Source organism: Dermacentor variabilis, chromosome 2, assembly GCF_050947875.1.
Source record: "Dermacentor variabilis isolate Ectoservices chromosome 2, ASM5094787v1, whole genome shotgun sequence".
NCBI classification, from domain to species: domain Eukaryota; kingdom Metazoa; phylum Arthropoda; class Arachnida; order Ixodida; family Ixodidae; genus Dermacentor; species Dermacentor variabilis.
Window position 1 is genome coordinate 39,697,255 of NC_134569.1, and position 26,068 is coordinate 39,723,322.

The following is a 26,068-nucleotide window of genomic DNA, read 5'->3' on the forward strand; positions in this document are numbered from 1 at the left end:
CAATTATTACGTACTTGCAATTAATCACTCGCACGCTTCCCTGCCTGTTAGACAAATTTTCAGAGAATAGTGTTGACCTCACCCAGCTACCACGGAGGCACAGAGTGTGGGGGGAGGTGAGAGAGGGTGGTTCAACACCGACGGCTGCTGCTTCCAGCATGGCTGCCATATCATAAAAGCGATCTGCGATGTGGGCAAAGTGCGAGGCCGTGCTCGCGCCGTATCTTGAAAGCGATCTGTGACGTGGACAAAGTGCGCACCCGCACGGGCGCCGTATCTTGAAAGCTATCTGCGATGTGAAAAAAATGCGCGCTTGTGTGGGCCTCATCTTCAAGCAATCTGCGATGTGGACAAAGTGCGTCCAATGCCGGTAGCTTCGTATGCGCTGTGCTTTAGACGTTTAGTTCGCGTTGAAGCGAGAGACAGCACGGAGGTCACTTCACTCGCTGCTGTTGCCGCATTTATCTTGCTTAATTTGATAATAACGAAGGCGCCAAATGAAACAACGGGACGAAGGAAGGAGACACGGGACAACCACGTAGGCGCCTACGTGGTTGTCCCGTGTCTCCTTCCTTCGTCCGTTGTTTTATTTGGCGCTTTCGTTGTAATCATGTATAACCAACTCGCCCACCAGGACGTGCTCAGTTGATTTGCTATCGCAATCGATGCTTTGCCTTTCGTGCGAAACCGCGACTTCATTTTTTTTTAAAATCTGGACGTTCGTCACTCGCTCTTTGCAATAATAAAGTTGTTAGACATCGCGGGGAAAGTTTCGGAAGTGAGGCTTTTCAGATATTACGTACTTCGGATAAAACGGACGTTTTTTTGTCTGTCCATCAGGGTCCCCTGTAAAGAGAGTCAACTGTACTTGTTGAAGTGTCTGAAACATTGTGTTTGCTTCTTTTAAAATGTGTGATCTTGTTGTACAAAGAAAATTCCCCATACGAATTAAATGGACACTAAAGGCAAATACTAAGTCGACGTGGACTGTTTAAATACCATTCCAGAAACCTCGCAACGCTTGTTTTGTGCCAAGAAAAAACTAAGCTTATGAGAAAATTGTATCTGAAGGGTCCGAACGCCTTTTTTGAAATTCAAATCTCCCACCACCCAACCAGGGGAGTGGTGACGTTGCATACGCCATCACCGCCCTTTGCTGTCGTCGGTGAGCAAAGCGGCACCCAACAGATGGCAGCACCGAGCCAAGACAGTGCGGTGGATTCGCCGCTGCAGCTTTTTTTTGGTCACGTGCCGTAGACCACTTGGGCATCCCGCAACATCACATGGAAGTTGAATTCTCTGCTACTTGCAGTTTGTGCGAGTTTCCCGAGCCAGCAAAACCAGCGCAGGACTACGTGACCAGGAAAGTACTGAAATGCAAAGCATGGGTGGCACATAGTCAAGCAAAAACGAAACCTTTTAACCATCCACGTCGTTGTAAACAGTAAATTCAATGAGTTCTTTTTTCTAAATATGAAATGGAACTGGACAAGTAGCATTTTATTTCATCTTATAATACAATATGAGATTTTTTTTGCAACGAGTAGAGTACTAGTGACAGAATTCAACTGAGGAGTGCTTTCGTCATTGAGCAAGTGCTTGAATGTCCTGGGGGGTCTCTAATAATGTCCTGCATTTACCTTGATTTCTCGATTATTAAGGCCCTGTTTGCGATAATATTGATGCCTTGGAGATTCTCAAGCAGTAACGTAAGACTTTAGTTTGACTTAGTATTTCCCTTTAGTGTCCCTTTAAGTGTTAGAATTATCTTGTCTGAATTTCAGTTTGCTTAGAAAACGCCCTTTATGTATGTTTGCTTCTCATGAAGTGAACGGTGACCTTGTACATACTTTGGTTCCTTGATGTGCTATAAGTTGTTGCTAATACAGGAACCCTTGCCTCACCAAGCCCCTTGTAAAAGTAGCTTTAGTGGCTGTCCCATCCTTTTCGTAATGAAAGGAAAAATAACTTACTTGATTGATCTGATTATTTGATTGGACGGAGAAGGAGCCACCTCACAATGTGATCACTTGCTCAAGTGTTCCCACATGCTAAAATCTCAGTGGATTCCATGTCATCTAAGCACACAACTGTCAGCAGAGACATTTCTATAGACTATGCACTCTGACTGCTCAAATGGTACCGCCTGAAATATTGAATAACACTCGCTGCATCAGCCATATCGCAGCAGGGGCTGCAGCTGCTTGGAATGATATTGTATTTAAGCCTTTTTGAAGAAGTAGCCTCTCATTGAACATGTTATCAAAAGTGCTCTGACACTAACATGAGAATGTGTTGGAACATATCTGATGCTATTAATAACAAGTTATTTAGCTGCTTTGCAGTGCCAATCTTCAGGGGGAAAATGAAACGGTGGCAGAGATGAGCTTTAGTGGATGACGTGACATTTTAGCATGTGATCTACTTCTTCACAAAGTTGAAACAAGCTGTATACCCAGCCAAAGCTTGGGACTGTTTCATAAGTAATTACATACATCACAGCCATAATAAAGGATGTTTATATTCAAGACCCAAAAAAGAGTCACATGAAACAATTCCATGCATACAAATCAAGTTCTAACTATCATAACTTTTCAGAGCACCATATGAATGATTACAATCTTCTGTATGTGTGTGTGTCTCAATAAATCTAGGTAATAGTACTTAAATAGCACCATGGGTACTTTACAGTGAATTGTTCTTTTCTATGTTTATAACATATTCTGAAGAAAGCTCCAAAAACAAATAGATGGCAGGATTAAGACAGGTGCAATTATCATTGCTTTGTAATGCAAGTCACAAAGATTTTCAGTATTGTAAGCTCTATGATGAGCCATCCATTCAAATAATACGATTCTCGTGTTGACTGAAATGCCAGTTTTCCTTCAGGGTCTTCTTTATGAAACGATGTTTCAATACAAGGGCATGTGGCCAACTTTGCAGGCAACACAGCTTCAGAAGCTGATCACTTTCTTCTTTTTTACCCGGATGTCCTGGTGTAATGGCACAATGTTCTCGGCGTCGGCACTCAGGCCAATGCTCGCAATGTCAGCTGCAACCTCACTCTCTTCACTGGTTTTGCTCCTATTCTTCTCCATCTCGGGACACTCCTTCTTGAAATGGTCAATACCTCCACAGAAATTGCAGTGACCTCCTGCAAACCACAGTACAGGGAACATGTACATTATATGAATGAAAAAAAAAGGGGGATTGTCAGTGAGTAAGGAGTGATAAGCAGTCCCTCCACATTTTCTGGTGCCTGAAACATTAAAAGGACCCTGAAACGATTTTGACAATTTTGTGCAAACATCCTGAGTCATTAGGGTAGGTCCTGATCATTAATTGACACATCTCAGTGCTCTGCGTAAAGCGTGTAATTTATTGTAAGGTTTTAAAAATGTACATCGCTGCTGATCACAGCACAGCACTTGACTGAATTTTCAGCCGCCCTTAACTATTTGATGTAAATTGCCCTAATGATGCTAGTAGGGTGAGCTATCGATTGGCTGTCCAGGGCGCATCATCAATATCTTTTCCAACTTTATGGTAAACAAATGTTGTTGGAATAATTAATAGTTGGAATGTTAGTAATAGTAATAGTTGGAATGTTAGTTAATGTGTTTCTATAGAAATAAAGTAACAGAAAGAGAATGCACAAGGACAATTTCTCATTACACTTAAGCACTTCCGGCACAAAGCAAGTGTCGCCTGCTTGTGTTATAACGTGCTCGATGTTGACGAGAGCTCTATAGTCAGTGTTAATCTCGATATTGCTTTTTGCAAGCACCATGGTTCGCCCTTGTTACGTTGTGGGTGGAAAACATAGCGAGTGACAATATGTCAAGCTGCAACATCGCATCCCTCTGCAAGGCAGCAGACAAGCGGAGTGGCTGCAGCACATCGGAGTGTCACTATCCAATCGGCGCCAGGATTTGCGCGTTTGCGGCTGTCACTCACTTTACACCGGAGAATTACTACCACAACAGTGTTTCGCGTGTCCGGTATTCGGGTAAACGCAAGCACAAGTGGACTGGTCCTGGCTGTTTCACCATGCCGTTTTATGGGATGAGCAAAGGCGCAAACGTGAAGGGTCTGCACGGTGCAGCCACCTGGTGGCACAGAGCTCAACCAAACACAGCAGTAATGAAGTGTGTTCTACTTTGCTGCTGGTGTAACTTTTCTGCAGGAGCACAATCATTAATCATGAACACTTTGTTTTTGTATATTTTTACGTGTAGAAAGACACAGATGAAAGAGGCTATTTACAGGCTATTTACACTGGAGCCAGACAGCCAGGCCGACATTCGCCCGCTCCAAGGCACAGACCAACTTCATCGTCGTTCTCGCAGCGGCTCGTCTCTTGAGTATCTCCCGATAATATTGTAATACTACCCCCCCGACGGCAAAAGCGCCGTCACGGTGCTGTTGAATATCCAAGGCGCATGGAGAGTTGTAGGGCTTGAGTCGGGCGACGTGGACAATGTCACTGGTTGTCACAGTGGAGGACGTAGTGGGCATGGTGAGAACGATTTCATAGGTGACATCAGCAGAGCACACGATATGGGCCTGTATAACAGGAAAGCAGTTTCTCACAAAGGCCAACTTTACGCGATGATGACCAAAGCAACATGAGGGTGCCGGGCACAAAATGGACATCACGGTGACGGAGGTCGTAGCGTTGCTTCTGTTTGTCTTGAGACACTTGTACACGAACGTGCGCAAGTTAGCGAGCATGGTCAGCACGGGCGATTGCATCACGGACATAAGCACTAGTTGAAGCTGTGGTGGACGGAAGCACAGCGTCTAGTAGTAGCGTCGGTTCTCGACCATACAAGAGGTAAAACGGGGAAAAGCCAGCAGTTTCGAGACGGGAAGAGTTGTACGCAAAGGTAATGTAAGGTAGAGCCAGGTCCCAGTCACGGTGGTCATCTGAAATGTATTTCAATAGCACGTCTGTAAGGGTACGGTTCAAATGCTCAGTGAGGCCGTTCGTTTGAGGAGGCACGCATGATGTCAATGACTTTGGCCAAAAACATACGGCCACAGTCTGTTAGCAATTGACGCGGAACACCATGCATCAAAATGATATCATGTAGAAGGAAGTCTGCAACATCAGTTGCGCAACTGGTTGGAAGAGGGCGGGTTACGGCGTAGCGGGTCGCGTAGTCAGCCACGACTGTAACCCAGTTGTTTCCTGATGTAGATTCCGGAAATGGGCAGAGAAGGTCTAAGCCAACACGATGGAAGGGCTGGGCAGGGATGTTGAGCAGCTGCAGGTAACCGGTGGGGGGCTGGGAAGGCTTCTTGCGTCGTTGACAAAGTTCGCAAGCGGCGACGTAACGTCGTACGGAACGGGCAAGGCCCGGCCAGAAAAAACGGTGACGTACATGGTCATAGGTTCGAGATCCGCCGAGGTGTCCTGCCGTTGGTGCATCGTGGAGCTCTTCTAGAACGATTGAGCAGGGGTGTTTAGGTGTGACAGGTAGGAACTCAGAGCCGTCCGGATGAAGGTTACGATGGTACAGAGTACCGTCGCGGAGGACGAAGAGGCGTAGAGTGGCGTTAGCCGGAGAGTGTTCAAAATGGTTGATGAGTGCTCTGATGTAGGCGTCACGACGTTGCTCGTCGGCGAAATGAAGCAGCTGTGATACAGATAATACGCAAGTAGCACTGGCAATATAGGAGGAGTCAGAGTCATCAACAAGTTAATGCGACAATCTGTCAGCGTCTTGGTGCAGTCGACCAGACTTGTAGACCACGGAATATGAAAATTCTTGTAGCCTCAAAGGCCACTGACCAAGCCGGCCTGTGGGATCGTTTAGCGATGGGAGCCAGCAGAGAGCATGATGGTCAGTGACTACAGAAAAGGGGCGACCGTAAAGGTAAGGACGCAACTTCGCAAACGGCCAGGCATTCTCGTTCCGTAATGGAATAGTTGCGCTCCGATGGTGCTAGGAGGCAGCTCGCATAAGCAATAACGTGATCCTGGCCACGCTGACGCTGGGCTAAGACAGCACCTACACCATGACCGCCGGCATCTGTACGCAATTCTGTAGGGGCATCAGGGTCGAAGTGGGCGAGAATGGGTGGTGAGGTTAGATGTGTGACAAGGCCAGAGAAGGCGGCGGCTTCTGAAGTGCCCCACGAGAATTGTACGTCTTTCTTCAATAGATTAGTGAGGGGTCTAGCAATTGTCGCAAAATCTGGAACAACACGACGAAAGTACGAGCATAGCCCTACAAAACTTCGGACGTCTGCGGCTGTCTTCGGAACCAGAAAGTTTCGGACAGCGCGAGTTTTGTTGGGATCAGGCTGTACTCCGGAAGGGACAATGAGATGGCCCAAAAAAGTAATTTGATGGTGGCCAAAACGACATTTGGACGAGTTAAGTTGCAGCTTCGCCTTTCGAAATACATCAAGTATAGTTGTTAGACGCTCAAGGTGAGTGTCGAACGTTGGTGAGAAGACGACGTCGTCGAGGTAGCAGAGGCACGTGGACCATTTGAAACCTTGGAGCAAGGAGTCCATCATACGCTCAAAGGTGGCAGGGGTGTTGCATAATCCAAATGGCATTACCTTAAATTGGTATAGGCCATCAGGTGTGATGAACGCGTTTTTTTCTCTGTCCGTATCGTCAACAGCAATCTGCCAGTATCCAGAACGAAGATCAATAGAAGAGAAATAGCTGGAACCATGGGAGCAGTCAAGGGCATCGTCTATACGTGGGAATGGGTAGACATCTTTCTTAGTAATGTTGTTCAGATGAGGGTAGTCTATACAGAAGCGCCATGTGCCGCCGTTCTTCTTAACCAACACCCGCCCAGGGACTCGAAGAAGGCTCAATGATGTTTTTATCTAGCATTTTGTACACTTCACTTTGAATTACTCGGCATTCTGATGCAGAAACTCGATACGGTCATCGCTGAATAGGCGTAGCATCGTCAGTAAGAATCCGATGCTTGACCGCGAGCATCCGGCCTAAAGGGCGATTGTCAAAGTCGAAAATGTCTTGGTAGGACGATAATACTTGGCAAAGGTCTTCAGCCTGTGCAGAAGACAGGACCGTCGCAACCATTTTCTTTATGTTGGGATTCGCGCCCGAGGCTGGCGCGAGGGGCCTGCTAAGCTCGCAAGAACCAATGGTTGATAATGCTGGCACGTGATGGTCGCCAAGACAGTCAACATTGGCAAGGCAAATACCTTGCGGTAGAATTTGCTTTGCCAACCCAAAGTTAAAGATAGGTATGCGAGTGCGGTTCGCAGTAATAGTAAGTATACTGTGAGGCACGGTAACGTCATACTGTAGGGGAATGTCGGGCAGAGGGATGACGAGGTACTTGCCATCAGGAACTGGTGGGGAAGACAACAGTTCAATAAAGGCTATTGACTTGGCGGCAGGCAAAGAAAGCCAGTGGGGCGTAAGCAGCACTGGGGTGCGTCAGAAGGTCCTGCGAGAATCGGCAACTCAAGGCGAAGAGTACTGGCAGAGCAGTGAATAAGAGCAGAATGCGTGGAGAGAAAGGCGAGGCCGAGAATTAGGTCGTGGGGGCAATGAGCAATCATGGTGAAGAGGACAGGAGTGTGGCGGCCGGCGATGCTGACACGTGCCGTACACATGCCGACAATAGGCACAGTACCGCCATCCGCAACGTGGACGACGCGTGGCGATGATGGGGTGAGGAACTTTTTGAGTCGTCGTCGGAAGGCAGCACTCATGATAGAAAGACGTGCGCCTGTATCGATGAGTGCAGTGACAGGATAGCCGTCAACATCAACATCAAGAAGGTTTTGGGTCGTAGTAACGTGAGCAGAGGATATGAGGGCAGGGTCGACAACGCAGCTTCACCTCCAGAAGCTGCAGTGCCTAGTTTTCTGGCTGGGTCCGGGAGGCGATAGGCGGCGAAGAGAAGTGGCGGGGTTGGGGCGAACGAGACTAATGGCGTCGAGGTGAGGGCGAGCAGCTGTAGCGAAGGTTCGGAGCAGGGGCATCAGCGGCAGTGGGTTCATGGCGGGTGGCATAGGGAACAGAAGGTCCAAAGGTGCATGAATAAGTGGCGGCATATGTCCGAGAACGTGGTGGCCAGCGGTTGCGGCAGTGACGAGCGACGTAGCCGATGCGACAGCAGTGGAAGCAGATCGGCCTGTCATCAGTGGTACGCCATTCAGACGGGTTGTGGCGAGACGTGGCAGAAAAGGACTGCCGGGGACGAGGAGGGCCGGTAGAGAACTGGGGAACGCTGGGTTGAGACGTTGAACACACGGAGTTCAGGCCCATATTCTCAAATTCTTGTCTGACTACGGCCTGAATTATCGCAATTGTGGTTGTTGGCGGATTGGGAGGCGTTGTGGAGAAAGCGGGTGAACAGGCAGCCTTGAGCTCGCGATGAACAATACGGGTTACGTCGTCACAGGTGGTGGTCTGATGCGGTCGACCCTCACATGTCGACATAGCAGCAGTATTGGGTAGCCACGTGATGTGGTGTGTGATACGGTGGCTCTTAGCTTGTTCAAGGCGCCGGCATTCTTTTATGGTGGCATCGATAGTCGAGACATTGCCGAAAACAAGCAAATTGAAAGCGTCATCGGTGATGCCTTTTAGAACATGTGACACTTTATCTGCTTCAGACATAGCATCGTCAGCTTTGTGGCATAGAGCCAAGACGTCGAGGATGTATGAAACGTACGGCTCTGTAGATGCCTGAACACGAGACGCAACAGCCTTTCTCGTGACAACCTTGCGGCCAATGGGATCGCCGAACAGTTCCCATAGCTTTTCTTTGAAACTGTCCCAACTGGTTATCTCGTCGTCATGCGTTTAGTGCCACATGCGTGGGGTGCCGCCGAGATAAAAGATGACATTGGCGAGCATAATCGTTGGGTCCCACCTGTTATTAGCACTGGGTTGTTCGTAGAGCTTGATCCAGTCGTCTATGTCCTGTCCCTCCAGGCCAGAGAACACACCAGGGTTGCAATGTTGGGCAACTGTGACAATTGGAGCAGTTGGACAAGCCGAAGCCGTTACAGAGGCGGTCTCGTCACCGGGAGGCATGATGACAAGCTCGATGTACCGACCACTTCGGAGTTCCGTGGTGAGAACGGGGATCGCTAACCTCCACCAGAATGTTACGTGTAGAAAGACACAGATGAAAGAGGCTATTTACAGGCTATTTACACTGGAGCCAGACAGCCAGGCCGACACTCACCCACGCCAAGGCACAGAACAACTTCATCGTCGTTCTCGTGGCGGCTCGTCTCTTGAGTATCTCCCGATACTATCGTAATAATATGTTTATAATGTCTTACACTTGGTTAGAGCAACATTAGCTCTTTGTCTGACTGGTTAAGCTCTGCGCTACCAGGTGGCTGGATCATGCAGAACGATCAGGCTGCTCACGTACGTCTACGCTAAACCTCATCAGCTCGAGTTTATGCCTCCACCCATCCGTCAAAACGGCCATGTCACCTGTGGTTACCGGAATACCGGAAACGCTCGGCGCTGCGACAGAAATGCTCGCAATGCACACTGCGTCGATAGCTCTTACTTGGGGCCAACTGCCAGGCGGCTGGTGGAGAGGCTGGAGAGACTTCGCTCACTCGCTCCTAGTAAACCGAAAGTAGACGACAGGACGTACCATCATGACGCAGAGGCAGTGGAGGTGGAGCTTAGCCCTGATCACTCGGCGAACGACTTAAGGAGAAAATGCATGGCTATGGAGGAGGGTAACTTGTATCATTCATAGCTCTCTTAATACATGACGCTTCATATGAATGGTGCAAATGATTATCTGTAGCTGTACCCTGCACATCTACAAACTTTGTCCAAACCGTTTCAGGGACCCTTTAACAACAACAATATACATCTTTTAGGGAACAATATATCCACAAGTGTTGAGATATGTTTTCAGGAAAATAAAATGTACAGTCTCTGCCAAAGTATACAGGCTGCGTTGCCTGCGATGACCAGGCTGACTACAGGCTGTTTGAAAAGACACTAAAGAGAAAATTAAGTTGAGCTGTATTAGTAAACTACCCTTCTGAAATACCAAAAAACCCACTCTTGCCACAAGAAGGGGCTTGGCAAGCAAGAAAAGGTGTGATTATGATGGACAGGTGGCGATGCTGTCTTGAGTTCTCACACCAGCTCACTGTTAATTAAATTATGGGGTTTTATGTGCCAAAACCACGATTTGATTATGAGACAGGTCATAGTGGGGGACCCTGAAAATTTGGACTGCCTGAGGTTCTTTATTGCGCACCTAAGTTAAGTACACGGCTGCTTTCACATTTTGCCCCCATTGGAATGTGGCCGCCGTGGCTGGGATTCAATCCCGCGATCTCATGCTTAGCAGTCCAACACCAGAGCCGATGTCGTAGATTTTGATGCCGTTTACTTAGGCCTACCTAATTGTTTTCATTTAAGATGGATTGCATTGTATTTTAAAGGAGTAAAAGACTGAACCTAGCAATTTTTAATAACTTTAATGAGCTACAAGGGTCCAAATACGAAATACTACTTCGAAATCTATGACATCGTACTGATGTACTGGAGCTGGCATTTCAGCATGAAATTTTAAAAAATGGAACTCTGACCTTCATTTCCTCTTCTAATAATGCACATATTACTCATAGATTAATACAAAGATAGCTTTTCAGAATACTTCGTCAGTCTAAAGTTCTAAAGTTATTTTAAGTGTTCATATTTTTATGTCCCTTTAAGGCAGTTTCTTTGGTACCCCACAAGTTCCAACACCCTGGGAAATGAAAAAAGCTCTCATACTCGCTATCCAGGTGTTCAGACTGTCAGGGGCACCATAGAAACAGCACCAAGCAGCCGGACAACTTATATTGTGAAGGCACGAAGTAGGCTATATTTTTGCAAAAGGCTGTAAATTTCATGCATGCTGCCATCAATGAACACAGAAGCGTCAAACTGATGCCAAATTAATAAGAACCATGAATCAGCATTATACAAATCTACCATGGACACAGGACATGTGTCTCTTTTTATGGAAACATAGGGATGCGCAACTGCGATTGCAGGGACAGTGATTATATTAGTACTTAATTTTCTTTGCCAACCTTGTAATAGAGCAGTGAAAGTTATTACATGACACTATTACATGAGCTAACAGGACCAGCTGTAGGCCTATAATAACAGATCTTTCTTGACGGCAAAGCAGATGCCTACCCTTAACACACCAAGAGTCAGATAACCAGTTGAAGCCATTATGAATATACTTTCATGCAGTCTGCACTGAACACGTTTCATGCATGAATGATGAATATCATGGTAAATGATAAGAAGTGGTAAAAAAAGTACAGTTAGCTACTCTATCTTCGAAAGTTACTTCCTACAAGATTCAGTCAAGTTGCTAAGCAGACTTCTGTGTATGCCTGAGGACTAGCTTACAGTTTGTATCACCTTGTTTCCTGCTACAGTTGAAAATGAATTAGCGAAAAGGGGGGCATGTTCCAACATATTTTTTAGCATGTGTGCTAAAAAATCTAAAGAAAATAAGTTACAGAAAACTACATTTTGCAGCATTTGCAACTCTTTCATAGCTTAATGAATGTCATACTTCGAAAACAGAGCAATTACCATACTTTCTAAGAGTAATCACTTATAAGTTTCTTTTAACTTCTTTCCCATGAGACCATTTACTTGTCTGTAATAACTACCGCAATTACAATTTCCTGGCGACAATTCCCCAGCCCCTAGCACACAATGTGACCTTTGTGCACATGGTACGTCATTACAGTGCACTGAATTGTGCAGCTGTTTGCAGTACTGAACATAAAGAAAAAAAAAAAAGTTAGAACCACAGACCTTTTGGGTACACCCCTTTATCATTACGTGGGCACTTGCGACTCAGGTGCCCCTGCTGCTTGCAGATGAAACACTTCGCATATGGGAACTCTGTTTGGATAGAATGATAAAAACTGACCATCAGAGCAATGCCAGAAATGGCTGAAGTTCCAACTTGGAGATACTGTAACTATGCCATAAAAAAATACATCAATATTATGGAACTTGTGCATGTACAACAGCAACCAAGCTAGGAAAACATTTATGCACTCTGTCACAATGTGCATGCAAATGCTATTTTACAAATGTTGGTATAAATGGTGCACAAGCGTACACATGGCAAGTGCAAGTACAAACAAGACATGTAGAAAGAGAAAGGGCAAGCGTGCACTATTTCGTATGCTTATATGGGCCACCTTGCATGCATCACGTGACATTCAGTCAAGGTCACCAACTAGCCCACTGTCAGGTGTTGCAGAGTGACACATACTGCTGTGCAGAACATATGCTGCATAAACAAGCACAGTCGAAAACTGATACTTCCATAATAAAGTGCTCCTGCTTGTTCACATAACCTGTAGAATTTATCTTCTATTAAAAAAAAAACTAATACCAGAAAGATTATAAGCAAACGCAACCACAGTTTCCATAATGCATAACTTTTGTTTATGATCCATGGATTAACACATAGTATTTATATATTCACATTATGGGGGGGGGGGGAACCCATCCAACTAAGCCAAGGCTATTAAAATTTTAAATGTACACTCAGATAAAGAATGTTCCCAATACTAAACTTCATAGGTTGGCGACGAAGTTTCCACATTGCTGTCAGGAATGAATGCCCACCCAAACCTTATCAAGGCTTTTTGAACATCTACCAGCAAGCAACGAATATGGTAGGTACTGCAGCATTATCATTTGAAAAGTTCATAAGCGCAGGAACCTTGAATGCAGTTCCTACTGTGTAAGCTGCTGGCACCATATTCCTACTTTATCATTTTTAAATATTAGTGCCACACCTACACAAATATAAAGCAAAATTTCTGTGTGCAATTTCTATGCACAGGCACACACACCCCTACTGTGGCACTAACAATCATGTGTAATAAAACTAGCAAGAGTGCAACGACAAGAAAATTGAGGCAATGAAAAAAAAAATGTCCAACAATCTGGTCCACGACTGCAATATACACCTGCAGAGATTCAGTTGTACAGGCAACTTCCCCAGGCAAGTGCACATGTGGCTCTTGAGGCAGTGTAATGTGGTCTTGTCACATGAGAGATCTGTTGCCACAATAAGGGTTTACAGATTACAAGGTGAGGGTGCAGTTGGAGAACCTGAGTGAAAGAACTTAAAGTGCCTCCGAAATGATTCTGACAATTCTGTACAAACATACTGAGTTGTTATGGTAGGTTCTTCTGATCATTAAGTGACACATTTAAGGGCTCTGCATAAAGTGTGTTATTTATTATAAGGTTTCAAAAATATGCATCACCACCAACTGCAGTGGTACGGCTCCCTCGAGTTTTTATCCCCGCAATACCAATTGGCGTGCTTGCCCAACTGACATCAGTTGAATGAGCTATACGAATAGCTACCCACGTCGCGTGATCAATAATTTTTCCAACTTTATGGTGAAGAAATGTTGTTTGTAATAGTTGGACTGTTGGTTAAATTGTTTCCATAAAAAATAAAAAACAAAGAGAATACACAACGACAATTTATCACTACACTCAAGCACTTCTAGCACACAGCATGCAAGTGTCATCTGCTTGTGTTACAATGTGCTCTGTGTTGACGCGAACTGCACGATCAGTGTTGGTTTTGAGCTTTCTTTTCCCGAGCACCATGGTTTCCCTTGTTGCGTTGCGGGCTGCAAACTTAATCATCGGCGGTATGTCAAGCTGCGACATCATGTCCCTCTGCAAGGCAGCAGACGAGCGGAGTGGCTGCAGCACATCGGACTATTGGTATACGATCGGCGTCAGGATCTATGCGTTTGCAGCTGTTACTTCACACCGGAGGATTACTATCATAATAGAGAGTCTCAGCATGTCTGGTATTTAAGTAAATGCAAATGCAAGCGGACTAGGCATTTTACCGGATGAACAGAGACGCAAACATGAACAGCCTGCATGGTGCAGCCACCTGGTGGCACAGAGCTCAAGCAGACAAACACAGAGCCATAGCAGTAACTAATTGTTTCTACTTTGCTGCTGGTGTAAATATTCTGCAAAAGTGCAATAACGAACACATCATTTTATGTTTAAAATGTTTGACACTTGGTTACAGCAACAGTAGTTCTGTGTTTGGCTTATCAAGCTCTGCACCACCAGGTGGCTACACGGCACAGGCCGCTCACGTTTATGCTAAGCCCTTTCATCACAGCGATATTAGTATGGAAGGGCTTTAGCTTACGCCTCCGCTCATCCGCCAAAACGCCCAGCTCGCCTGCGGTAACTGGAATACCAGACAAGCTCGGCGCTGCGACAGAATGCTCGCAAAGCATGCTGCTTGGATAGCTCTCATGGGCGATCGAAGGCCAGGCAGCTAGTGGAGAGGTTGGAGAGTCTTCACGCACTGGCTCCAGGAAGTAGACGAAACAATGTCACATCATGACGCAGAGCCAGTGAAGGCAGAGCTTAGCCCCGATCACTTGGCCAACGAGTTGAGGAGGAAAAACATGGATAGGGAGGAGGGTAACTTGTAATCATCTCTAGCTCTCTGAATATGAGGCACTTCACCTAAATTGTGGTGCTAATGTTTTACAGTTTACTGTAGCTGTACCCTAAACGTCTACAAAACTTGTCCAAACCATTTCAGGGACCCTATAAAGGGACAATAAAGGCAAATAGTAAGTCAAGCTAAAGTGACAGATTAGTGCTCGATAATGTCAAAGGCATCAATATTATCCCGAACAGAGCTTTAGTAACTGATAAATTGAGGTAAATGCAAGGCACAATTAAAGACTTCCCTGGGACATTCAAGTACTAGTGTGATAACGTAGGAAATCCTCATTATATAAATCTTTCACTAGTACTCAACCACTTGTGATAAAAAGATCATTGCATTATAAGATAAAATAAAATGCTACTTCTCCAGTTCTATTTGATTTCCAGAAAAAGAACTCACTTACATTAAGCTTGACAACAATGTGAGAGGTTGAAAGGTTTCGTTTTCTCCACTCTGCGCCACCTGCGCTTTCATGTTTCAGTAGTTTCGTTATGGTGTAGTACTGCATTCGTTTTGCTGCCTCGCGAAACTCCCACGAACTCCAAGCAGCAGAGAATACCATGTCCACATGATGTCATGGGATTCCCAAATGGTCCATGCCACTTGACCAAGAGAAGCTGCAGCGACAAATCCAATGCTCCGTCTTGGCTCAGCTTCTCCATGACAGCGCATTTCCGTTTTGCGCAGAAAACCGTAGCGCCGTCTGTCAAGGGCTGTTTTACTCACTGACGGCAGTAAGGGGTGGTGATGGCGTACGCAATGTCACCGCTTCCTCACTCAGGGGCAGGCAATTTGAATCGCACTAGAGATATACGGACCCTTCAGATATGCTTTTCTCTTAAACTAAGTTTTGTCATGGCATGAGACAAGCACTGTGAGGTTTCTGGAATAGTATTTTAACTATTTAATGTCAACTAAGTATTTGCCTTTAGTGTCCCCTTTAAGTATGCACATTAATAGAAGGCAATATAGAGTAGCCGAGAGATTATTCAGACTCGGCAGGAACTGCTTGCACTATCAAATATTCGGAAGCCCTTGGATTAATCCAAATAATTGGTGCGAGTTATATGTGAATTTCACCCTTAGATGTGACTTCATGGCAGTGCTACTTTCACCGTATGGTGTAACTTTATGGCCACATGCACCATGCTGCAGTAAACCAAAAGTGCTGTCAAACGCTGCAGGACTACTTGGCCCAGTTACATAGCTGCAGAAGTTTTGACCCTGTAGCTTTCCCTTCAATGCCACAGAAAGTAGCTTGCAAGTCTAGTATAGTCATTCTGCAACGCATACCGGTAAGTGCTTATCGCAGTGGTGATACACTGCACATGTTACATCATGTGACGAAAAAAAGTACTAATAACTAAAAGTGATCAGTGAGAAATAGAGTCCCATTTGGTTCCACTCTACTGTAACTGCTCTCTTCTGAGCAGAGATTGGATACATACCATTGTCTTTGCTTGTCTGAACTGTGCACGCAGATGAGAAGTGCTCTGTAGACCCACACTTGAAGCAAATTCCAATGCCTTCACTAGAATCTTGAAGCATCTGAGGACAGTCGGACACCCTGTGACCAGGCTGACGACATTTGAAGCATAGCTACACCAAGCAAACAAAATCAAAACACAGTTACTCCAACGCGAGACAAGAGCTGTTGAAACTAACAGTGTGATTTCTATGATTAAGAAATCATGGAACTATAAAAAAGACAATCCTTAAGAAAAACAATGCTAGAGGGTTTTTCAAACAGTAAAGCTATTCATAATCATTCAAGCTGAACAGGTCCACTACCTACACTCTACATAGCAAACCTTTTGCTTCCCACCCAGTATGCGTACCCAACTGAATTTGACCACTGGAACTAGCACGCGGTCGCTAGGAAAACTGAAACTACATGCGTCTGTAGAAAATCACTATTGCTACAGAAGAACCTCATTATAGTGAACCTGCATATACTATAGCGAATGAAGAGCAATGGTGAAGGGCAACACCATTTCCAATAACTTCCATAACTGTCCACATATTTTTTCACTGATAAAGTGCAGAGGGGCAAGTGAAGAAACAGATGTATAAAATTTTAAAAATACACCTCTTTACTCTATTCAAGATGACATAAATACTAGTTGTGCCACTGAGCAAAACAAGAATAATAAACAGAAAATTGAAGGCACGAAAAACTAGAATGTACTGACGATGATGCAGCTAAACAATGATCGCATTTGCCATGGTTTCAGCACACAGTTTCAGTTACTACAATTCCTTCATGCACTGGCGGCCCTGAATGCTCATCAGGGTGGTCACCATATTTTCCTATCGCACTGTGTTTGTGAAACAGTGGCATCATCTACACATCTAACGATAGCAGCCTGCGATATGATGGCAGACGATGGAATAGAAGGACATAGCCAAAGATGTGTAATTTTCACTCTTATGAATGAGAATTATTCAACAGTCTGAAGCACTGCCATCAGTTTCTTATGGTGTAGTACTACTTGGGGGTGACTTTAATCAACCAGATGTGTCCTGGAGTCGCGGCCTACCGACCAATTTATCAAACTCATTGTTACATTCTGCATTGTTGGACCTCACAAGTAGCTTCAACGTAACTCAGTCCGTGCGATCCCCTACCAGAGTTACTGCTCTGTCGTCCACCATCCTTGATCTCCTCTTCACAAATGAAGCTGATCTGGTGTCTCCAGCTGTCTGTGTTCCCGTTATCAGCGACCACACTGTCGTTTTAGCCAGCATTTCTTATCCACACCAAAATAGAACTTGGCTTACTCCAAAACTGATATATTTTTACAATCAGGGAAACTATCAAGCAGTGAATAGTGAACTAACCAATTTTCTTCCAGCTTTCACAGAGGCTTGTGCAGAAAAAGATGTTAACATTGCTTGGAGTGTATTGAAAGATAAGATACTTGCACTAATTTCAGAACGCATAGTACCATCAAAATTTCTAACTGCCAAATGTTGGAAAGATAAGCCATGGATCCCCCACAAAATCAGTCAACTCCTTAGAACATGCAGTCTTTTTCAGAACCCCAGAAAGAGCAAAATGCCAGTTATTTCTGAAAATTTACTTTCTGTTCAGCAAATATGTAAGTCGAAAATTAGTGAAGTGAAGCATCATTTTTTCTGTAGTTTAGGTCCAAAGATTCGAAACAATGACAATATTATATGGAAGCTTGCAAAAAAAAAACAGGAAACATAAAATTGGTATACAATGCCTCACGTCTGACAATGGCGCAATAACAAATAAATTGAAAGCCACTGCTTTCAATGATCAGCTTCTCGTGTGAGCTGCAAGTTGTGTCCCGCCAAAACTTCAGCACGATCAAAGAGAGTCAAGGCCATTTGGGCATGCATTGCCGTAATTGCAGTGGTGCGCCTCTCTATGAATGTGCTGAAGTTTGGGGAGACACAGCCTGCAGCACGCATGAGAAATCATAGAAGCTGATTTCATCAGAAATAATGTACATTGTACATATGTACAAATAATGTACATCCACAAATAATGTAAAGACAATGCATACACAAAATATGCAAAAAAGTAGGACACAAAAATGGACAAGACAGTCTCATTCTTTTGTTCGCTCTGTGCTTGTGCTGCTTCTATAAAAGTGCTCTGTCATCAACTAGCCCATATATAAGTTCTTAATTAAACCATTAATTGAAAATTACTTAATTTAAATAGCTTAATTAAGGATCTTAAAAAGTTCTTAATTAAGAAGAGAGACGAAACACACTGCACTGACATCCAACACTATTTATTGCTGTAGCCATTGCTTTGGTGTACATTCAGGTACCACTTATTGCTGTAAAAGTAACTAAACGCTTTACCAGACATGAACCACAGGAACATCGGCTTGATAAACAAACATTACTCTTTTCCAGCTAGAGCTGCACTTGTCATCTGCTTACCACCAATGCCGGTGTGCAATCACTATCGTGCTCACCTATCACTGTTTCCGGCATGTTTCTTGAGCCCGACTACACCCTCAATGCAGATTGGAAAATTCCGATTAAAAAATTCATGCAAAAACTCCTCTGGGAGTTATCTAAGTATGCGTAAGCACTGTGCCACTTGCTCATCTCCACACAGCCCGGTGCAATTATCAATGTTATGAAACTTGATTTGACCAACATAAACCCTTATCAACCCTAATCGGTCGTTATTATCTTTATAGAACATGATCGAACTCTTATCAACTCTTATCGGTCCTTATCAACTTGGATGTCCAGCGAAGTTGTTGCAAAACCACCACTACATTGCTAAGGAGGGCATGCAATGCTTTATTGATTGTTTGAATATTTGTCTTGAGCTTGTTTTTATTAAAATGTATGTTGTGTTGTGTGTTATATGGGCGATTTCAATGGAATGTATCCACAGTTTGCTTCACTTTGCTGAGCGCTTGCAGCCTCTGCTTTACATGGGTATGAGCCATTGCATTCGCCTTATGTGACGAACGGACAAACTTTTCATAGGGTAGGCATACACAATGAATGTTTTCCAAAAAAGTCTTTACTCACTCACTTATTCATTGGGTAGGCACAGAAATACTTACATATTTAAAATGTTACACAGCATTTTCTGCCTTACCACTGCATGATTGGACACTCAGACCAGTAAGCTTTCCGTTGCACTAAAGAAACGGGTACCATAAAGATTGGTTGTCAATCCCTCTCAAGTGTCTTTTGGTTGCTTCGATGGCAATTTAGTTTGGAAGCAGTTTCTGTTGGGGAAAGCCTAGTGTCGCAGCCCTTGCACTGGTGTTAGCATTCTGCCAAAAGCTACAGAGAGTTGCACAAATAGGAAAGCCAGGAATACGACTCTTTCAGCTAAACTGCTGGCTTATTTGTGATCATATTTTGCTTCACGCATATGCAGCAATTTGCAACAAGTTCAGTTTAATACCACACTTGTGGTCATTACCTAGTACTTCCACAATTCCAAAATTAAATTCACAATTAAATCAAAGTGGGTATTGTCTACAGGGATGCCATTCAAAAGTGTTCGATTTCATTGAACGGAACAGTGGTGCCATCTGGCACTACTACAATGAACACAAAGTGTTCACTGTAACCGTGACAGGTGGTGCCACCATTTTATGGCAGCAAAATTGTCATTTGAGTCGCAACATACTTTGGCTTTCCAGCGCAAAAGGGAATGATCGGCTCCTGACAGAATGGTCCCTTCACATGAAGATGAGAGCAATGCATTGGCAGCAGCATTCTCACCTTGGCCAGCTGCCTGCGAAACAGCAGCTCTTCCTTTCGACGCATCTTGCGCACAGCCTCCTTGATCTGCTCTCCAGGAACGCCCTTCTTGCGCATGGCCTTTTTTGTCAGGTATATGCGTCGTTCTACCTTTTCTGGCAGGAGCAGCATGCCCTTGGCCTCCCGCTCCTGGCGCATCCGCTGCAGTCGCTTGGCCTTGCCACTGCCACTACCGTCTACGAGTACACCTGTTCTTGGCTTCTTCAACACAGGCTGCTCTTCCTCACTGTTGCTGTCCTTTTCATTTTCATCAAAGGACAAGGCCTCTTCCTTCATGACTGGTGCATCAGCTTTATGGCCGAGGGTTTTCCTAACCTTACCTAACTTCTCAGTGTCAGAACTTCCGAACTTTCCTTTATTTTCAGCCGGAACTGGAAGCTTCTTCCTGACTGATGGGAGAAGCTTCTTAGATATAATTTTCTTCTTCCTTGCTTTTGACATATCAGCAGAAGACTGAACCTCCTTTTTATCACCACATTTCTTAGTTACACCAGAGAGTGAGAGTCGATTCTTTGAGGCTGGCACAGCAGTCTCGGCAGCAGAAGTTTTTGTTTTAAGCAAACAGGCTTTCTTTTTTGCACTGGGTGATGATCTTCTTTTTGCAACTTCTCTGGGAAATGTGTTACTTGTGCTACCTGTCGTACTAGAACTTGGCGCTGCCACTACAGCAAGTCTCTTTTCAGGAGCTACCTCCACTATCTTTTGCGCAACTGGAAGGTCTGGTTCAGTTTTTCTGTGCTTCTGCAACAACTTCTCAAGTGCTTCTGCTTCTTCATCATGCACTGCAGCTTCTTTTCTTTTGGCAGCATTTTTGCCTTCAGCCTGCATTGAAGCAAAAATTCAGCACAAGGAAAACAACATTTAGAAAGTGAAAATTTACATCACTTTTTCTACATGCTTACACAGGAACTATACTTTGCCAGCCCTGGGCGTCATTAATAAGGCAAACTTTCCTAGGGCTGAGGCACAGATCCTTAAATTGATGGGTGCACTAATGTATTGTCACACTGAAATTTAGGCCGCACATTGCAATTTCAGGCTTGATGCATTGATCACAAGAAAATTCAGTTCATATGTCTGTAGCTCATAATCTTTTGGTCCCTGGCACATTACCAGAATGATTTAGCCTGCAAATTACTGCCTTTTTTTCAGCAACTGTCACTTGCAAGTTGGGCATACACTATGTATAATGTAGTGCACATTTGTAATGTGTCTGGCAGGGTTGATGACGGTGGTGGTAGAACAGAATTAGTGTTCCAAAATGTTCCTTTGTTATAGTCTGGAACATTTTACTTGCAATTCTACAGAATATTATGACACAAATGCCAACCATGAAAGAAAAAGTCTGCATCAACTAAAATGTAGCACCAAATTAGTATGCTGTAGCTTTGTGCTACTCTCAGGTGAACGTCTCTCACCTTGCGGATTACCACACAACATCTGTTTAAAAACAATGATGTGGTGTTTCGAGTTGTTGATTTATTCACTACTGCTCTGTCACCTGTTAGCCTCCTTGTTAGCTCACTTGGCAGAGCATATGCCATGGAGAGTCGGTGGTACTATTAGATTCGAACCCCAGATCAGCACAAGTATTTCTTCAATTGCAAAGCTATCTGGTGAACTATCGTGGGCCTTCTTTATAGCTTTGTGCTTTCAGATGGATTCAAACTCTCACTTTAAAGGAATTTTCCTCTCCCGTGTGGACTTCCGTAGAACTTGTTTCTTTCATCAAAAAGCAAACGGTTACTCACAATACAGATGATGACCAATACTAAAGAAATGAACAATGCAACCAGCCTTTTTGTCACTGTGGTAATCACAAAAGCTTTTTACGTCACTTTGTAGCAAAGAGGAATGTGTTGGCATGAGAAAATGTTTCAAATACATAAGCTCTCTGCCAGCAAAAGCTGCACTGAGGTTGCATCAGATAATGACAAAAAGAATTCACCTGTATGTTGCTCTTATTTCTGATGACATGTTGTGAAGGCCTGTTACTTGACATTGCTGCTGTTCCTTTTAGATGGACTACATCAGCAGCTGCACCTCTACAGTAAACATTGGCCTCAGCACCACCACTTTCTGTGCTTGTCAGCTTCCTCTTGATAGCAAAGTTAATACCTATGGGATGCTTCTTGCCAGTGTTCGACAATCTTGTCGCTCTACTGCCATCATGTGCACAACTTGGTTTCGCAGCCTCCTGTCGCTGTGCTACAAACTCAGACCAAGTGGTAGCCTCTCCTGGCTGCCGCTCATGCTTTAGGACACTTTTGCTCCTTGCCCAGCGAGTCATCTTCTCTACCTGGCCTCTGCAAGGCAAAGAAACAAAACTCAAATGAGAACACTGAGAGCTAGAGAAACAACAAAAGGCATGGAAGTTGACCAGACAGGTGTCTCACTGGCAAGGAAAGTTAACCAGACAGGCATATCGTTGGCAAGGAAGGTTAATCAGAGGTAGCTCTCAGCGGTACACTGCAAGTGCCCACCTAGTGGACATCTTCATTTACTGCTTAAGTTCTGATTGGTTGGGATGGGGTACGCATGAGAAGGAGACAGGCGTTCATGTAACAAGTTATACCTGCACTACTCCTGTTTTTGAGATTTACAGGCCTACGTGATACTTTGACAGTGCTGCTGCACGACACCCCTCTATGGTGTATGTGCACTTTGCATTCTTTGCACTTCTCTCCTTTCTTTTTGTGCCTTTGCTCCTGTTCAGGACAGCCAACTAGGGAGAGTATTTTGTAAGTGTCCACCTAGTGGACACTTACAAAATGTCTGTTGTCTTTTGTCTGTTGCTGAAGCTCTGATTGCCTGGACTGGAGTACGCATAAGAAGAGGATCCCACCAATCAGCACCAAAGTAAGCAGCCTGAAATGGTTGGCAATGATTTCCAGTATGTAAAGCAAAGGAGCCAAGGCCTGGGAAAGCGATGCTCACTATAGTTTCCTACAAACACTAGAGGGAACTCTGGCGCAGCAATCGTTCAGCCATCATTTGAATGATGGGTCGTACGTGGATTTGTCTGATCTTTGTGCTCGGGGCTTCGAAAATTTAACTTTCAAAGCACTTTATGCTTTTTTAATGCAGAAAGTAACACGACTCGGCAAGCATGCATAATTGCTGCCAACTGTAGTGGTTCCGTATGTTGATGCATCCATGGTGTAAAGGTTTCAATATTGGGCTTCTGTGCTAGAGGTCCTGTGTTTGAATCCTGCCATCAGGCAATTTTAATAATGTTACTTCAGTTATTTATATGTTACTTCAGTTATTTATAATGTAGGCCCTTTTGCAGCCATGTCACATCTGCCATGAGGAATTCATTGTCCATGCTATTCAGAATGCATCGTTAACATTACCACTTGTCATGGCGCTCTTTGGCCATACCTGGCCCTTGCGCCATAGTATACCACACATCATCAATTATTTATAATGCAATACTTTCTTAAAAAGATCATTTTGCAAAGTCATGAAGCCATTTAAAGCCAGAAGGATGAAGTTTAGGCAAGTCCATGTACTACCCATCGTTCACATGCTGGATGAACTGCCCTGCTTGCAGCTCCTGTAGACACTAGCACCACAGTTCCCTCTAGTAATTGTATGAAACTCTATGATGCTCACCTTCACCAATGTGTGTACAGTGCCATAATCAGTATGCTAGAAGGCTGTTAGAAGTGCGGAGAAAGCTTGTGTTTTTTGGATAATAGGAACATTGACATACACAGTGAGCTCAAAGTTGGCAAACACCATCAGCACTATGTACAAGAGAGTCGGGGCTCTACATATGTATAGTGCTGTTTGTCCTGTTCCTTCTCGAGTATGCCAACATTTTGTTAGCACATGAATCTCGCCATCCACCATTTCCTAGTTCTTCGATGCCTATTCCCTCATGTGCTATGTTCCAATTTAATGCACTGGGTGTGCCTTCAGCAGTGTGCAGTACTGAACTACCTGTATTTTTGCTCTTATCTACAAACTCATCTTATTTCTCTTGCAGTGTTGCCCTCCTGCTTGGCATTCAAATTGAGAAGAGTTCCTGCATTCATCACTGCAGATCTGATGGATGGTGGCTCTGCCTCACCTGTCCAAGTGAAAACAACAGCACAGCCTATCCACAGAAGTGGGTGCTCACTCAAAAAGCCACCCGTTATCAGCACACTTATCTTCTGTGTTCTAAACCACACCTACCACCCTAGAGCACTTGGCATCAGTACAGAATTGCTGCTTGCAAACCAATGGCACCACCGCTACACCTGTTTCACAATCTTTGGCCCCTTTCTGGGTAAAAGCTATATTAATTGGCTGGGCATTACATACTGACACACATCTTGGCTGCCTGATGCCACAGCAAGTCTCCAGATTAACTATCAACTTGGGGTCCTCTAACCTGCTCTGGAATCTTGGGGGAAATGTGTGTGCATCCACACTCTTTTGGAATACAGCCACCATAGTTGGAAAATGATACCTACAATGTATCGTTCAGAGGGAGAACACCACAGCCATTGAGTCGCTTTTCCATTATTTTTTCATTCTGGGGTGTTACATGCCATAACTACGATCTCCTTATAAGGCATCCCATAGTGGGGGACTCCTGATAAGTCTTTACCAACTGAGGCCCTTTAATGTGCACCTAAATCTAAAACACAAGCATCTTTGCCTTTCGACCCTATCGAAATAAGGCCATTGTGGCCGAGATTGAACCCATGACCTCAAGCTCAGCAGCACAATACCATAGCCATTGACGATCAGTCATTGAGCCAGTGTTGCAGGAAGGCAAAGACCTATCTTCTGTAGTCTCCTCTGAATCTCCAAGAGAAGTGCACAATTGCAAGGGCCACTTTAATAGCTTTTGGCAACACTATCATTGCAAGGCATTTAACTACCACGGTGGGCTGACTGTGTGGGAATGGGCAACTCATGTGTCCCCTGACATGTTGCTTTCCTGCATAGCTCATCTCCTGTAATCCGGCTTCGCCACGTGGCTTTACGGCAGCAGTCGCTATGCTTGCAGGGTAGTACGAGAGATGGCGCAAGTGTGGCTCTGCTAACGCCACCTAACGGCGGGGTTACTTGGGTGCAAAAAGTAGAGGGCTCTTTAGCTCCGGGTCGGAAAGCGGCGCAGACTTTCCATGTGTGCACCAATCCATGCTTCTGCAAGACCGTCTCACGAGGCCTATACCGGAATGGACAAATATGATCGTTCGAGCGCACCACCGTTCGTGTGACCATACACACGAATGACCAGGCGTTGGTATACCAGCAGGGGGCGAACATATTCGCTCGCTATCCGGTCGTGGTGAGTCGGGCTTCCTCGATTTGTCACACGCCCATTGGCATGTTTTGTGGATAGCAACTCGGCTAGCAGGCATTGGTCTATGAAAGGTGAAAAATGCCCTTGCGATTGTTTACACTACTGTGTTGTCGTTCCTTCATCCCAGGAACACAGGTGAGAACCCCACAACTAGCATGCTCTTATTTATTGCGATATCACCACCTTCGCTTCACTTTGTCACGTGAATAAGCTTTTTCTCACGCCCAAAGCCGTCCAGTGCACTTGGCACAGAATGGTTCGCATAAACAGAGCTTTAATTTTTGATGTAAATAATTTTTCAGTCAGTACTTTTAACTGTTGACGGATGATTTGTTTTAAAATTCTCGGCAATGTTAGAAGAGGTGCACGAGATTACAATTTAATGCACTGGGTGTGCCTCCAGCAGTGTGCAGTACTGAACTACCTGTATTTTTGCTCTTATCTACAAACTCAAGATCTTGGCCAAAAGCTGCTTTACATTGCATTAACATTCCTTCTTTCTTGCGAGAAAAAAGAAACAACTCCCAGGAACACTGCAAGGTCTGTTCAGATAAGGACAGCCTTAGCGAGTCCAAGCTATTTCTTTTCATGGCAATTTTTGTATGAGGTGGGCAAATGTCTCTAAAAAGGAATCAACCGTTGTTTTGCAACAAGCAGCGCAGATTGAGAAAAAAAGATTGTAATTCACTAAATGTGGAGAAAAGCATTTTTTCAACTTGCAGATTTTACATGTTTCAAGACCTATCACTCCAAACCTGAAACACTGTACACCGCCCGCCAAAATTCTTTGGTAATCTTATACTAAAATTACTGGGCTATTGGAAAATGTTCTCCACCTTTAGTGAATTCTTTTCCCCTCAAAATCCACACTGCATCTTGCAAAACAAAGTTGGATTCCTTTCTACAGAGACATTGCTCATTTCACATAATTTCACTG

At 44.5% G+C, this 26,068-nt stretch overlaps 1 protein-coding gene across 1 annotated transcript in view; it reads right to left on the reverse strand.

Moving 5' to 3' along the window:
• Positions 1–1,474: 1,474 nt before the first annotated feature.
• LOC142571669 (uncharacterized) overlaps positions 1,475–26,068 on the reverse strand; it is a 30,345-nt gene continuing 5,751 nt past the window's right edge. Inside the window, exons 2-6 of the mRNA XM_075680200.1 lie at positions 21,772–22,129; positions 19,785–20,645; positions 15,992–16,142; positions 11,828–11,917; positions 1,475–3,154 (exon numbers count right to left, since the gene is read on the reverse strand). Of these exons, the coding sequence (XP_075536315.1) occupies positions 2,955–3,154; positions 11,828–11,917; positions 15,992–16,142; positions 19,785–20,645; positions 21,772–22,113 (1,644 nt within the window). The 5' untranslated portion in view covers positions 22,114–22,129 and the 3' untranslated portion in view covers positions 1,475–2,954. The remainder of the gene's footprint in view (positions 3,155–11,827; positions 11,918–15,991; positions 16,143–19,784; positions 20,646–21,771; positions 22,130–26,068) is intronic.